General features: G+C 49.3%; 4 protein-coding genes across 4 annotated transcripts; 2 read left to right on the forward strand and 2 right to left on the reverse strand.

Annotated features, from left to right (window-relative positions):
- Positions 1-1,995: 1,995 nt before the first annotated feature.
- GGS22DRAFT_141546 (uncharacterized protein) lies at positions 1,996-3,650 on the reverse strand. Its single transcript, XM_047958745.1, has one exon. The coding sequence runs from the start codon at positions 3,133-3,135 to the stop codon at positions 2,101-2,103; it is 1,035 nt and encodes a 344-aa protein (XP_047819111.1). The 5' UTR covers positions 3,136-3,650; the 3' UTR covers positions 1,996-2,100.
- On the forward strand, positions 3,605-5,913 carry GGS22DRAFT_163300 (cation efflux family-domain-containing protein). Its single transcript, XM_047961339.1, has one exon. It carries the CDS (start codon positions 3,944-3,946, stop codon positions 5,507-5,509), a length of 1,566 nt encoding a protein of 521 aa, XP_047819112.1. The 5' UTR covers positions 3,605-3,943; the 3' UTR covers positions 5,510-5,913.
- A 458-nt stretch (positions 5,914-6,371) lies between these two features.
- On the reverse strand, positions 6,372-8,662 carry GGS22DRAFT_163301 (uncharacterized protein). Its single transcript, XM_047961340.1, has one exon. The coding sequence runs from the start codon at positions 7,931-7,933 to the stop codon at positions 6,593-6,595; it is 1,341 nt and encodes a 446-aa protein (XP_047819113.1). The 5' UTR covers positions 7,934-8,662; the 3' UTR covers positions 6,372-6,592.
- Positions 8,663-10,276: 1,614 nt separating this feature from the next.
- On the forward strand, positions 10,277-12,267 carry GGS22DRAFT_163304 (Ribokinase-like protein). The gene is made up of 6 exons (XM_047961341.1): positions 10,277-10,428; positions 10,491-10,899; positions 11,006-11,164; positions 11,359-11,420; positions 11,532-11,645; positions 11,841-12,267. The coding sequence occupies exons 1-6, from the start codon at positions 10,379-10,381 to the stop codon at positions 12,028-12,030; spliced, it is 984 nt and encodes a 327-aa protein (XP_047819114.1). The 5' UTR covers positions 10,277-10,378; the 3' UTR covers positions 12,031-12,267.
- The last annotated feature ends 1,377 nt before the right edge of the window (positions 12,268-13,644 follow it).

The following is a 13,644-nucleotide window of genomic DNA, read 5'->3' on the forward strand; positions in this document are numbered from 1 at the left end:
CACGCCCTTCTCCAAGTCTACCTCTTAGCACTTAGTAGCCGGTTTAAAATGTCTCAAGCAAGCCTTCAGAATAAGTTACCTAGTGATGGTGAACACGTCTAAGACAATGGCTTGCAGGTGATTTCCAAAAGAAGGATGCGCGGCTGAAATGGGTGCAGCTATCCAGCCATTGTCTTTAGAAATAACCGAAATTCCCAGATTGCTCAACAGTTCAATTTGTTTAAAAAATCTCCTAATGGCTCGCTTGACGCCTATAAATCGAACCGTTGGATTTGTGGATGGCGAAATGTTCGATCCCCCTATTCGGTGAAACGATTGGTTCCCGACAAGCATCTCCTGCTTCACAGAGCCTAGAGGCGCTTAAAAAAATCCATAATATAATCCGCCTTTTTCTCACCGGCCTCCATTAAATGACGATTTAATCAGCCGCGCCTTACCTAGTAGCTGACAAGTGAGACCACCAAATTTACCCCAGCCATCCAAGTAACAATCTTGCTGTCTTGCTGACGTAGGTGGCGCATCTCACCTCCATTCCGTTCAGCCCGGTTCTTCATGTGAACGAGGCAGCGAGGCTAGCCATTAAACGCGCTTAATGGTTCTTCAGAAGAATTCATGGACCTCCTTATGCGCAGTGCTTTGGCCTCTTCCGTCTTCTGGTACACTAGTGTGATGTCGACCTACAAGTCCGACACCTGAGGATTTTCGGTATCGGTACAGTTAATAACAAGGTTGGCTCAAGCCAGACAATAAGAAAGCCAAGACCAAGCAAGCGACGTTTCACGTAATGATCCAGATCTGACGTCGTATTCAACGAGCTTCCCATCAGTCACCGAAAAAAAGGACCAACCATCCAGGTGAGATCTATTAAAAAAGAATATATGTACCTACGCTCATGACTGACCCACTGCGACTTCAACTACCTATTCATAGCTATTTTGAATACCCGTATTTATGTGCTACAACATCTAGGAATAGATAATACAATCTACTCCTTGCCAGAGGATCTCTTCTTTATTTCAGCCTTATTATTCTTCAGCACTGCCATAATAATCATGATCTTGAATATTCCCCCCTAATGCGTTCTGGGGTAAGGCTAAGCTATCAGAACAGCATGGGTAGATGTGTAGGATGAAACATCACCTGTCTCGATAAGATTACTATTCACATGGGAACGGCGACAAGGTACGCTAAACTCAATCTTCGGCACCGGGTTCCGATTTGATATCCCGATATCCCGGAGTAAATCTTTTAATCATCTAACCATTTCTTACGATATGAGCCGACTATTCGTGATCTGATCGACGCCGTTGATGAGATGAACCGTCTTCGAGCACGCCGCTATGATGGGCTTTGATATTCTCCGTTGCGCATGAAGCGTGCAGACCAGCAGTTCTTGGACGATGCTTTATGCGGACCTGAAGATCTTAGCACAAGATCTCATCGCATAGAATATGATATCCGGGTATTATCGACTCACTAGCCTACCTAATACATAGTTTATAGACCTAGTCTATAGATGAAGAGGACTTAAGCAGCAATCTCAAGTCGGACGTTAACAACCCTGGTATCCTCCCCCTAACCCCTTTCATCCCCATACGATGACGACGCGCCGCATTGAGATGCTAAATTTTAGATTCATCTTCGAAATCATATATTGCAAAGGCATAACATCTCCTACTTCACCCGGTTTATACAATACATATTATACACGACTTGGTGGTTTTGAGACGATGCTCTGAGAAAGTTCCTGGGAACAGCATCCGTTAGCTTCCTTTGTATCGATTAAGCATGAATTCTACTCGAGTAGAAACCCATGCAGGAATCATGAGACAAGCTTCGTAAATGAGAGGATTTCGTCCAATAAAGCTACCGCCGCTGTGATCATATCATTGTACTTGAAATATATATTCCTAGGCTGCTGCTAGGATACATAATTCGTAGGTAATATTAATTCTCTATTATCCTTCGCAATAAGAATTGAGTAGGATAGAGTATCCCAATCAGCATCGATAACATCGTATAGAATATATTCAATTCATTAGGTATCGTAATAACCGATTAATTCGTAAATATTACACCAAACCCCATTGCTCTTAAGGCTCAATCACCGCTCATCTTTGCATGTCTAAAGTACTTCATACCGACCCACGCGACGACGACCCAGACCCAAGCCATGATACACGTTAATATGAGTAATGCCGGGTAGTACCCAACTATCGGCAGCGTGGGGTCGTCTTCCAGCTCCGGGGGCGCGTACGGCGTAGTCCCGACATCCCAGGCCCAACTCCAGACATTCAGACATGAGCCCATGCCTATTATAAAGACGAACCACGTCACAATTAATACTACCCATCCCCACCATTCCGTCTCGTTATAGTCGTGGTCTTCGTGTGCTGTGGGAAGCGGACTGGCTGTTAGGCCCTGTAGAGATAATGGCGATTTGGCATGTTTGACCGACCGCCGCCGCTGGAGAGAGGTGCTCGGCGCACGGTTCGGGAAGTAGGATTCGGAGCCGGAGGATAGGGAGGAGAGGTCCGGGTTTAGGGGCGACGAGACGCGGACTGGTAATGAGAGTATATCTTCTTCGTCTGTTGTAGAGGTATATGATATCGTAGGGCTCGTCACCTGCGGGTCGAGTTCGATAGGTGACGGTGAGGCTAGAGGAACACTATCTCTCCTGGCATAGCCATCCATAGATGGGCGCGGTGTGAGATCTGAGATCCCTAAGCCGAGGCCTTCGCTTGCCACCATAGGTTGCGGCTTAAGTGTACTCCCCGGTGCGGCGACTGGTTGTGTAGCTACTGACGTATCAATAGCTAAGGGTTTTAACTCCCGCTTCTCTCGCGCCGCGCCGCGACCCAAGAGGGCGACTTTCCGAAGAGACCCCTTACGCTTTCGGGTCTTCTGCTGTTGGGAAATAGCGGCAGCGAGAGCGCGGGGTGGTTTGCTAGAGGAATCTTGGTGGGTGCCGGCGTGTCGCGATTCGTTAAGGCTCGACTTGCTGTCGGAGGTGCGCAAAAAAGGGAACTTTGAAAGGATACTACCCCCAGAGCCGCTCCTCTTGCGCCCCCCTATTGTTATATCCGGCGAGGATCCATTTTGGCTCTGTGGCTGGGTTGGAGGTACGTTCTCCATCGTATATCGTATTTCGGGATTTGTTGACCTTCAAGCTGGGAGAGCGTCGTGAGCTTTCCCATCCTGTCTTATCGAGCTGGGAATAACATCAAGGTTATCAAATAGTCGTCTAAAGTTTAGTGGCATTTGTGTTGGTTGGAGAGCTCCCTAGCATGGAGAGGGTTGAAGTCAAACGCCTGTCCCGTTAACGAGGCGTTCAATTGCCAATATTTCCCTCTAGCGCAAGGTAAAAAAAATAAGTTGGGCATCGGTGAGGGGAGCTCGTAAACTCAAAACTCAAAAATATCAAATCGCGAAGTTCTAGTGAAGCGCGTGGAGGCTCTTTGGCTTTGACTGCCCTGTTCGCGGTCTAGGCCCCCCATAAGGCTCAAGGTGCTGCTGCCGCAACTTTAAAACACGCCAGTGATCTAGTTACGTGGCACGTGCATCTGTCAGAGTACGACCAAGATACATGCACTATGCAGTGATTTTCCTTGTCAATGTATGTACTATGTTGTACATCAATTACGAAGAGGTAATACATTCGTAAACTCAATTCATGCGATGTAAATCGATTCGATCCTCCGCATTCCAATTGAATAATTGAACCGCATGCGCCTCCCAAACGGCGAGTGTAGCTCCGGTCATTTTTTCTAAGACAAACTTATCCAAAGAGCAAAAGCCGTCCCGATCATGGAACCGAGATGAGGTCGACTCTCCATCGCCTCCAGTTATACCGGGACTACATTACCTACCTAGGTAACAAAGTAATTCCCCGTTCCATTTATTTATTCCTTCTGAATCGGGACAAGCGCCGAATTGGTTGGGGATGGCTCCCACCAGCACCACCCGTTTACAACCACCGCCTCCCATATCTGTCACTCCCACCATCCAGACACCCGACGATTTCGACGATCCCGACATCGACATTGCCATTGACCTCGACGAAGCCGGACCAAACCCCAATTACTTCGGCTACGGACAAAGTAACCTACTTTCGCCCAACCGAGACGCCTTTTACGATCCCAATCGTCTATCTCCCGTAGCCCCTACCTTCCAGGGCCACGACTTCCTCAGTCCCAATATGGCTTCCAGCTCTGGCGGTTTCAGCGAGAACTCCTCGCCTATCGACATACCCAACGCGTCCAACGGCAACGCCCCGAACCCCTTCAACTTCCAGACGCAGATAATATCCACGTCGCCCGTCAAGCCGAACGTGGGCCAGCGGCGTGGCCACAAGTACAAGCACTCGAGCATCAGCGCGCAGCACCAGATCTTCCAAGAGCCGCCCCCGCGGCCACCCCTAGCCCTTCCGCGCGATCTGCCCGTGCCAACGGTGCGGGAGGCGTGGAAGTCGATGTCGAAGGACCAGCGGCGGAGATTATACTGGTGCATGTGTCACCTCCTCATCGCCGTGTCCGTCTTCCTGACCGCGCACGGCTCGCTCGCCATGACGGCCCTCTCCCACCTCGTCCTCTTCGACGTCGGGTCCGCGCTGATCTGCGTCGCCGTCGAAGTCCTCGGCAACTTCGAGGTCTGGAAGCGCAGCAGCATCCGCCACCCCTTCGGGCTCGAGCGCGCTGAAGTCCTCGCCGGCTTCGCACTGAGCATCTTCCTCATCTTCGGGGGCTTCGACCTCGTCAGCCATAACCTGAAGCACGTTCTTGAGGGTAAAGGGGGCCATGCACCGCACCACCCTGACCCCCACGACGGCGGAGAACCCAGAGTCCCGGCCGGAGGAGTAGATATGGCGAGTCTAGCGGCCATAGCCGCGAGTTTGGTCAGCGCGTATGGTTTGAGGAACCACGCCCGCATCAGCAAGGTCATGCGCGTGAGCTACCTCGCCAGCCTGCCCAGCGTTCTATCCAACCCCTTCCACTTCATGACGCTCTCCACCTCCGCTCTCATGGTCCTACTCCCGCTTCTCTCTATCCCAATCGGAATGCTCCTCGACAGCGCCATCTGCGGCATCGTCGCAATCGCCATGTTCGCCCTCGGCACCCGTCTCGCCATCGCCCAGGGCCTCATGCTCCTCATGAGCTACGGCGGTCGTTCCGGCACCACCACCACCTCTTCCTCCCCCAACATCAGCGGCAGCGGTATCGGCGGTGGTGGTAAGAACAGAGACGTCGGCGTAGCAGACGTAGTCCGCGAGATCGAAGCCGAGCTCGGCGTCGAAAAGGTCGAGGAGGCACAGTTCTGGCAGGTCCATTATGGCCTGTGCATGGCGAACCTCAAGCTCTCCGTCTCCAAGGGCGCCGACGACGCTGCTCTCAGCCGTCTCCGCGCTCGCGTCTCGAATCTTATCCAGAATAGGCTTGGTGAGGGGTATGGTAAGGGGGGCAGTTTAAGGTGGGAGGTTAGTCTGCAGATGGGCACTGTAGGACGGTTCTAGCCTCCTTTTTTAGCGGAATGGAGGAGTTTTCTTTTTCTTGGTATGGCGTGTGGGAAAGGGGCGGGTTTAATCATGGTGTTGGCGTTGGGTGCGTGGTCGCTTTGCTGGACCTGGGTGATGATGCCTAGGCCCTGGTAGGTGGTAGAGAAAACTAGACTACATACTCCGTATGTTAGACGAAGGGGGAGGCTAGCGCTTATGCTTGCTTTTGTCTACGCATGTTAGGTAGCTTTGGGTCTTTACTGTATATTTTTAAAAAGCTTTTTAAGGGGGGATTTTGTACATATTATTTGCCTTGTTCCTTGGTACCTGGTATTTAAAGGGGATGGGGTGAAGGGGGGGAGAGGATGAGGATGGTGACATAAAAGGCTAGGTAGTTATTTATACCCTCAGAATAAACGGATTTGGTGTATACGGTTGCTGTTACTGTGGGCTCTGTGTCGTTTATACCTATCAGTCGTGTATGGTGATTAAATTGTAGTCATGTAGACGATATCTTAGGGGTGACAAGATAGGTATGATTCTGTATACGAAGTCTTCTTAGTATAAGGCATGCAGGTATTTTAAGATGAGCAGTCGCACTACTTAAGTATCACAGTAGCAAATATGCAAGATACCTATCAAGTTGGTCAACAAAGCAACAGTGGTTACGACCATTCTAGGAAGCTCGTTAAGAGGATATCATATAGCCGACTTCCTTTCCATCGTTACCGTAAAGGTGAAGACTAAAGGAGAGGGGGCCAGTTCAAGTCCTTCAACCTTGATGGTCAGGATCCCCGGCAAGTATCGGAAAGCGCTTATTTCCCGTGTTGTGTTCTGCTCCAGGTAGGTAGGTATTCTCTACAGGAGCTGTCGAATAAGAATATAACTCGCTAGTTGGTATCATTAAGCTAACTACAGTAACTAAGTAGTTGATACAAGAACGGTTGCTCATTATGAAGCCAACCTATTTCCAACATAATTATAACTCCGCTGTATGTTTCGCTTAAGTATATCCCGTTAACGAATGGATAAGACAAGTTCTACACCGGAGCCCCTTTTCCAGTTGCCGAAAGATATTCCACACACACGGAGCATGATCCTTTAACGCGATCCTAGATAATAAGGCCTTGCACCTACCTCCGCGTAGCACCTCTGCATTTCAGAGTCGATGTGCTCAAGCAAGTCCCAGAACTCATCTAATTGCTCGTGCATCGCATCCTCCCTCTCAGCTCGGAATTGGAGAGCGACGTCGCTGAGCTCGATGAACCCCTCGTGCTGACGCTTGAATTGCTTGTACATGGTGACCACACGCGCAGCCAGCATCTCGAGACCTTTGAACATCAGACTATTGATTGGAATGGACGTGGGATATGTTGACTCAAATCGGACGTAATCCTCCCGCATCGCGTTGATTGTAGCATCGATCAAATCGAGTCGTCCGTCGTCTATGGCAAGTGCTATGCTTTGCTTATTGATTTCGTAGTCATCGAGGGATTGTATCCGCATGCTGGGATGGAGGTCTTCAGTTACGCGCGTCACGAATCTAAAGTCGTAGTGTTTAGGACGCGCAACATCGGGTTGGATAGTGGTTTGAGCCATCTGTTGATTCAGGAGCTCTTCATCATCATCACCACCATCAACACCACCACCAGCATCGACATCACCGACATCACCATTCCCACCATCCCCACCACCATCATCATTATCATCATCATCATCGCTATTAATTGTATTAGGCGGGCCTTCTGGCCCTTCTTCATCGGATCCGTCATCCTCGGGGAGATCCTGTTGGTTTTGTTCCGCTATCGCTCTTCGTCGTGCGGCGATGGTTTGCGGGTTCCATGGCCGACGTGAAGAAGCCACGGAGTGAGTGTCGGTATCTGGAATGTAGCTTTGGCAGTTTAGATTAAGCTCTTCTGGTAGGATCGTGACACCAGGGCGTATGTGGTGCTGGGAAATGACGTCGCCGCATTTGTAGAGAAGATTTTTGCGGCACATGGGACATCTGACGCGGCCAACTGAGAAGAGAGCTTCATCCCAGATCTGGGTCCAGGTGAAGATACATTTGTTGTCGTAGACATGACCGCAGGGGAGAGTTGTGAAGGAAGCGTTGTCAAAGCTTCGGAGGCAGATGCTGCACTCTTTTACTTGTGGACCGGGGGTTACAGGTTCGGGGCTGGGGATCCTATAGATCTCGAAGACCTCTTCCTCTTCTTCCTCATATGGCTCCTCGTCCTCTCCGCCCTGAGCATCTCCACCTTGACCCTCTTCACCCTCCTCCTCAATATTCCCAACCGTACCCTCCTCTAGCTGATGCACTTCCCCATTCTCCGTCTGATTCCCATTCCCATTCTCTGTCTGGTTCCCCGTCTGGTTCCCCGTCTGGTTCCCCGTCTGGTTCCCCGTCTGGTCCCCCGTCTGATTCCCAGGAAAGTTGTCCATACTCTTGGGCAAAAACAAATCTGGTTAGGAAAAAAATGAATGTCAAAGAAGCCAAGTCCAGTATATCTACTCCGTATATAAGTACGACAATTAAGGCCATAGAAAGGATAAAGGAAAATGACTCCATATAGGTAGTATCGATAATAACGAAACGAGTAGACTGATGCTGGATATATAGACTCAGATCATGATGTTGGTTAAGTTAGAAATGTGTAGTTTTTTGACTTGGGAGGTATTTATAAACGATCTTTCAATTGGAAGTCGGGAACGAGTCAAAAGAGACATAATATATCCATCCATACGTGTAGATGCCTATTCCTATGGTGTTGAGCATGTGAATAGGGGATGTCTCATAGTTCTTTCCCTTCTGTAGGTGCTGTTCCCAACCTGTCGCTTCTCTCGTGACCAGAGTTGCTACTCGCTCCTGCTTCTCTGCTTAGGTCGGTTTCTTGGGTTGGGGAGGGCAGTGGTATATATTTAGTTTATTATACAGTCGCGACCTCGGGACCATTTGATATTTGGAAACTCACTAGGTACCAGGTAGGTAAGTGAATCATCATCGCTGTCCCGCCTACAGTGAAGTTTCCTTTAGAGTTAGCTAAGGAAACTGCATGGTATATGGCGAACCTTATTTAGATTTTCGTAATAGTTCTGTAAAGGTTGTTTAACGAAGTGGTTTCCTAAAATATGCGTACTCTACATAAGTAGGAAGGTACTCAGTACGCATGGTTGATATTTTAACTCGACTGTTACGTAGATATTATATATTGATCCTGTACCTGAGTTAGGACCGGTCATCATTACTGCTGAATGAAGGGATACCTAGTATCCATAGCTTCGACATGACAATTCAGCCACCATACCTATTGTTGGGTATCATACAAGGACACAAAACCGCGAATGGCCAACCGCGACGAGCTCAACCTCCGCGATTTCTCATCACTTCATAAAGCATCGAAACATTCATATGCAAAATCCCTAGTCGTTAAAGCACTTGTAACTTACCTACTTACATACTATGTTGAAATCAACGGACTATGTTAGACCAGAATGAGAAAAACCGGTCATTATGACATAGATTTTAAGAGACATACGCTCGTATGCGGACGCGCCTCTTGCCCATCATCGAGGGCGTTGAGATGGTCTCGTTATTGGTTGTGGTTGTAATTTGCATATCCTCACCGGGAGAGCTGGCGTTTCGTAGCAGGTCGTAGATAGCTTTGCCGAAGACGAGCGCTGGAAACATGCTCATATGCAAGGCGTCTATATGATACCAGGTCTGGATATGCGGGCGAATGACGAGCGATGAATCCTGTCGAATGCGATTTTGCAAGGGACGGCTTCATCACATGTCAAAAAGCCTCGATACTTTAACTTCGTTACCGGAGCCGGACCATCTGTACACCGGAACAATCCACGCAAACATCGGACGGGAAATCACCGTGTTGGTCGAGACTTTGTCACGGTCGTTCAATCACGGAGGAACATCGTTCGTGGATCATAATCTCCTCTTAAGCAGAGCAGAGCCGAACCAAGCCTTGATCCCCCCTTACTTCCCTATCGAATGTGGCTCTGCGTGCTATTCCTTTTAAGTCTTCCGGCCTGCGACCAAATTCCTGCCGTGTTTCACATAAAACTCGAACATGGTGAAAATCCGCGAGACAATATTACAATAATGGTCCTGCATCAAGGTCTCGCTCTCGGGAACGCTCGTTCATGACATGGCATGACAGTACCTGCAACGTGCGACAGGTATATAACGACGGGACACGACACATTAAACGAGGGCTGCAAGTCTTGTATTTGACAAGATGTAGCTGCAGAAGTAGAAGTAGAAGCTAGGCATAGGTAGGTTACTGTCTGTGGTCACCGCTGATTCGAATTGTTTAGGAAACGAGTTGCATTCGTATGTTGCCCTGTAAGCGAAGAGATCCCATGGAACCCGTAGCACATAAGGGTGAAGGGTGTGATGGATTTGATGCAAGTTGTAGTACGCGGTCGAGTAGCGGTCAAACGATACCCCGAGGTATTAATTGGTATCTAGATCTGACTTCTCAAATCGAGAGGTTTTGTTATTGGTTTCACAATCAGGTGATGGCTGAGTGACGAAGTAGGAAGTGGAGGGAAGATGGATGGATGATGGTCCACGGAGGAAGAAGGCGAAGTAGTGGAGGTGTAAGTGGCGTCGATACTGCGTAGGTTTTCCCCTTTGTGGCCTTTGTGGCTCATCGATTATCTTATCCTAGAGCTCCTAGAGCTCCTAGAGCTGCTACTAGGTACATAGGTAAAGCTGAGCTTCAGTGCTATCACTAAGACTGTACTAATGCAAGGAAAGCTCATAATATGTAATCGAATCCTCCCCCCCTTCCCTAAATCCCCCCTCCTAACCGAGCTTGGTTGTGTTAACCTTGCGTCGCTAAATAACGTGGCACAGCGTCTACGAATATGAAGAAACTCGTGTGTGTTGGAGCTTGCTATCTTGATACTATCCTGGAGTGAGTCGGCCCCTTGTTGCAGAATAAGCATGACCTGACTCAGATCCATCTCACGCATGTAGCGTGCCTTACTACCCGGGCGAGGACTCTAAATTACGTGCCACCAATTTGCAAGTGCGTCGTGGCGGCAATTGTCCCAACACCCTCCAGGTGCTTCAGCAGCTTCTGAGAGAACGTCCTGCTAGTGAGCATAGCCGTGATGTCAAACCCTACCTGATATCATGTCTGCCTAGCGCCAATGCACCTGCGACGGCAACCATAGTGGACTCGTTTGGACCGGGAAGCCTCGTCGACCTCACGCGATGCATCTTCCGCGCGAATCACAGGGATCCCGCGAGCAGCTATATCATACGTAGCGAGGCAACCGGGAGTCGCACCCTCGTCAACTACAACGACCTACCTGAGATGACGATCGACGAGTTCGTCACTGCTGCCGACGAGGTCGGCGACGAGGCTTGGTTCCACTTTGAGGTACGCCGCCGGCAACGGTCGCAGAGCTAGGAGAATTTCCGCTTCCGCTGCCTATAGGCTCGATCTAGAGAAACTCACCCCAAGATAATAATTAATACATGCACAGGGACGGATTCCTGAGACGACGTTGCAATGCATCCGGTACTTAAGACGGTCGTTCCCCAATACAAGAGTAAGCGTCGAGGTCGAAAAACCGGGCCGAGGGGGGTTAGAGGACCTGGCGGCTGAAGCGGACGTCGTGTTCTACTCGCGGACCTGGGCTGAGGTGAGTCCACTCCTCTTTTTTTTGTGTGTTGTGTGTGTTGTGGTTTGTTTTATTCATTTCATTTCTCCTTTTTCCTCTCATGCGAGGATTCAGGACGGCGGCGGCAGAAATTTCCCGTAGCATTAGTAGCAAGCAAGAAAGCAAGCAAGCACGCAGAGAGGAGTTAATAAGTTGACGACAACCCGGTTCTCCAGAGTAAGCGGTACGAGAGCGCTCAGCGATGTCTGAGTGCCCAATCGGGCGTGGCCCGGAAAGCGTGAGTTGCATTGGAAACCTGGTCGCTAGACGAATGCAGCGAAGCACAGCACAGCACGGCGGGTGCGCTGAGAAACTAAAGTAATGTTGCTAAGTAACCCCGTTGGTTCAGGACCCTCCTTCTATGTACGTGGGGATCGGACGGTGCATCGTGTCTATCACTTCCCAGCGAGAAGGCCGTGTCTTGCCCGGCTACCTTGCCTGGGCAAACCATTTCCGTAGTGGAGTATGTCAGACCGCCGGCGACCCAAAGCCGGGCTCCTCTTCTTCCTTTTCCTTCTCCTTCTCTTCTTTTCTTTAGCGTCCTCGAAGAAGAAGCGTTAGAGTAAAGAAAGAGAAAGAAAAGGGAAAAAAGGAATAGAAAAAAAAGATGATGACATTACGGAATGGGCTAACGATTATCTTATTATCCCTGCGTTAGCACCGTGGGAGCAGGTGACACCTTCATTGCCGGGATGCTATTCGGGCTGCTGTGCCACCACGAAGACTGGAACACCGAGAGAAAAGTCCAGTTTGCTGTGCAGCTTGCTACGTGCAAGGTGCAACGGGACGGATTCGACGGCGTTGGGGCCGAGGTGTTGAAGCATTTTGGAGTGGCGTCGTCTCAATGAAACTTGGACGATCGGTTATGAGATGAGATGTGACTAGCGAGCCGTGGTCGTGGTCATGGTCGTGTGACAGGTGTCTTTTTTTCTCCGTTCCTCTTTATTTTTATTGTGTTTTATTTTATTTCTTCCCTTCCCTTCTAACCGGCAATACTAACCAAGACACCATTCTAAGTAAGCTAGGCAAATTTATTAAAATAAAAAATACCCTCGGGGCGCCTATCCTGGGTTGGTTTGCCGAACGCGATAGGTTTTAGAAACATGCAAAATGTGTGTAGTTCGCATAGTTCGGACGCAAAAGCAGGAAAGCTATCCATTAAAAGGGCTTGCATGGATCGATGGACTCGTAATGGGACATATCCGGGGGGCCCCATCCCTTGGACTTGGTAGAGCGGTGTTATTATTTTAGTATGTATCATCCGTCGTATTGTACCCTACATATTCACACGTACATACGTACATGCGTACATACATACTACTATGTAGGTATGTACAGTATATGCCTACCTACATCAGGGACCGATGTGTCTCGTTGTTAGGGCTTGGTTATACTTGGATAGGCTTGGATAGGCTTGGATTCCTATGCGTAGTTAGAGAGAGGAAGGTGAAAAAAGACCGGCCGAGACTGGGGACGATCGTTCTGCAAAGAGTTCGTCGAATGAGATGCTAGCAAGCAATAAGGTACAATGAGCGGTGAAACTGTGGATCGATGGTGTGTAAGATGGTTGGCCCGTATTGGCAATTCCTACAGTTGTAACAGGCGGACAGGATAGGGGTCATACGCTGTACCTACGCTGTAAAGGGTGGCTAGCACGGGTAATAATCCGTCAAGATAGGTACATATTAGGGAGGTACAGTACCTACCTGGTAGTACCTAGTGGTCTGTAGATAATATGTGACGTTAGAACGGACTGGGACGATGATGATTGGCTCTTCTTCTCTTTGCCTGCCAGCAGGACACAACCATTTTCGTATGTATTTCGCCGGCACGATATAGTAGTCTAGTGTTTGTCTACATACATACAGACATACAGACATACCTACACAAACGTGTGCTATATCTGTCGCTCTTGTCGCATCTTATCCCATCTTCGGCATCCATACGAAGCCCTTGTGGGCGCCGGAGCCGCGTTCCCGTTCTCCGCAAGTCTGGACCGCCCCGTAAATCGTTCTTGAATGGGGGAATAATGATGGCACGATGCGTCGTATCGAGAAAGTGCTCGCTCTTTGACGTAGGATTTAGACGTCGCAAAGCTGACACGACCGAATTCATAATCGGCCCACGGGCCACTAGTCCACGACGACTCCCTCTTTTTTTTTCTCTGCTTCGATGGATCCCCTAAATCAAATAGCCCTGGTCCGCCACTGGATGTTTGGATATTTGGATGCTCTCGAGTTACATATTGTATCGACCTAATCCGCGGATGCTGAAAAGCCGCATCAATACACACTCACGGGTTAGCACATCCTAAGTGGCTAGTCCCAAAAAGCGCCGTCACGGTTGGGTTTGAGCGGGCTTATTGTATCTCGTACCGAAGATCACCTCGGTCGGTCGAATCTAACTCATCCAGCATCCAGCTCATCCAAATCGACATTCCCCTTTGTATATGAGGATTCTCG

This window comes from Annulohypoxylon maeteangense, assembly GCF_022496945.1.
Source record: "Annulohypoxylon maeteangense strain CBS 123835 unplaced genomic scaffold GGS22scaffold_8, whole genome shotgun sequence".
In the NCBI taxonomy this organism is placed as follows: domain Eukaryota; kingdom Fungi; phylum Ascomycota; class Sordariomycetes; order Xylariales; family Hypoxylaceae; genus Annulohypoxylon; species Annulohypoxylon maeteangense.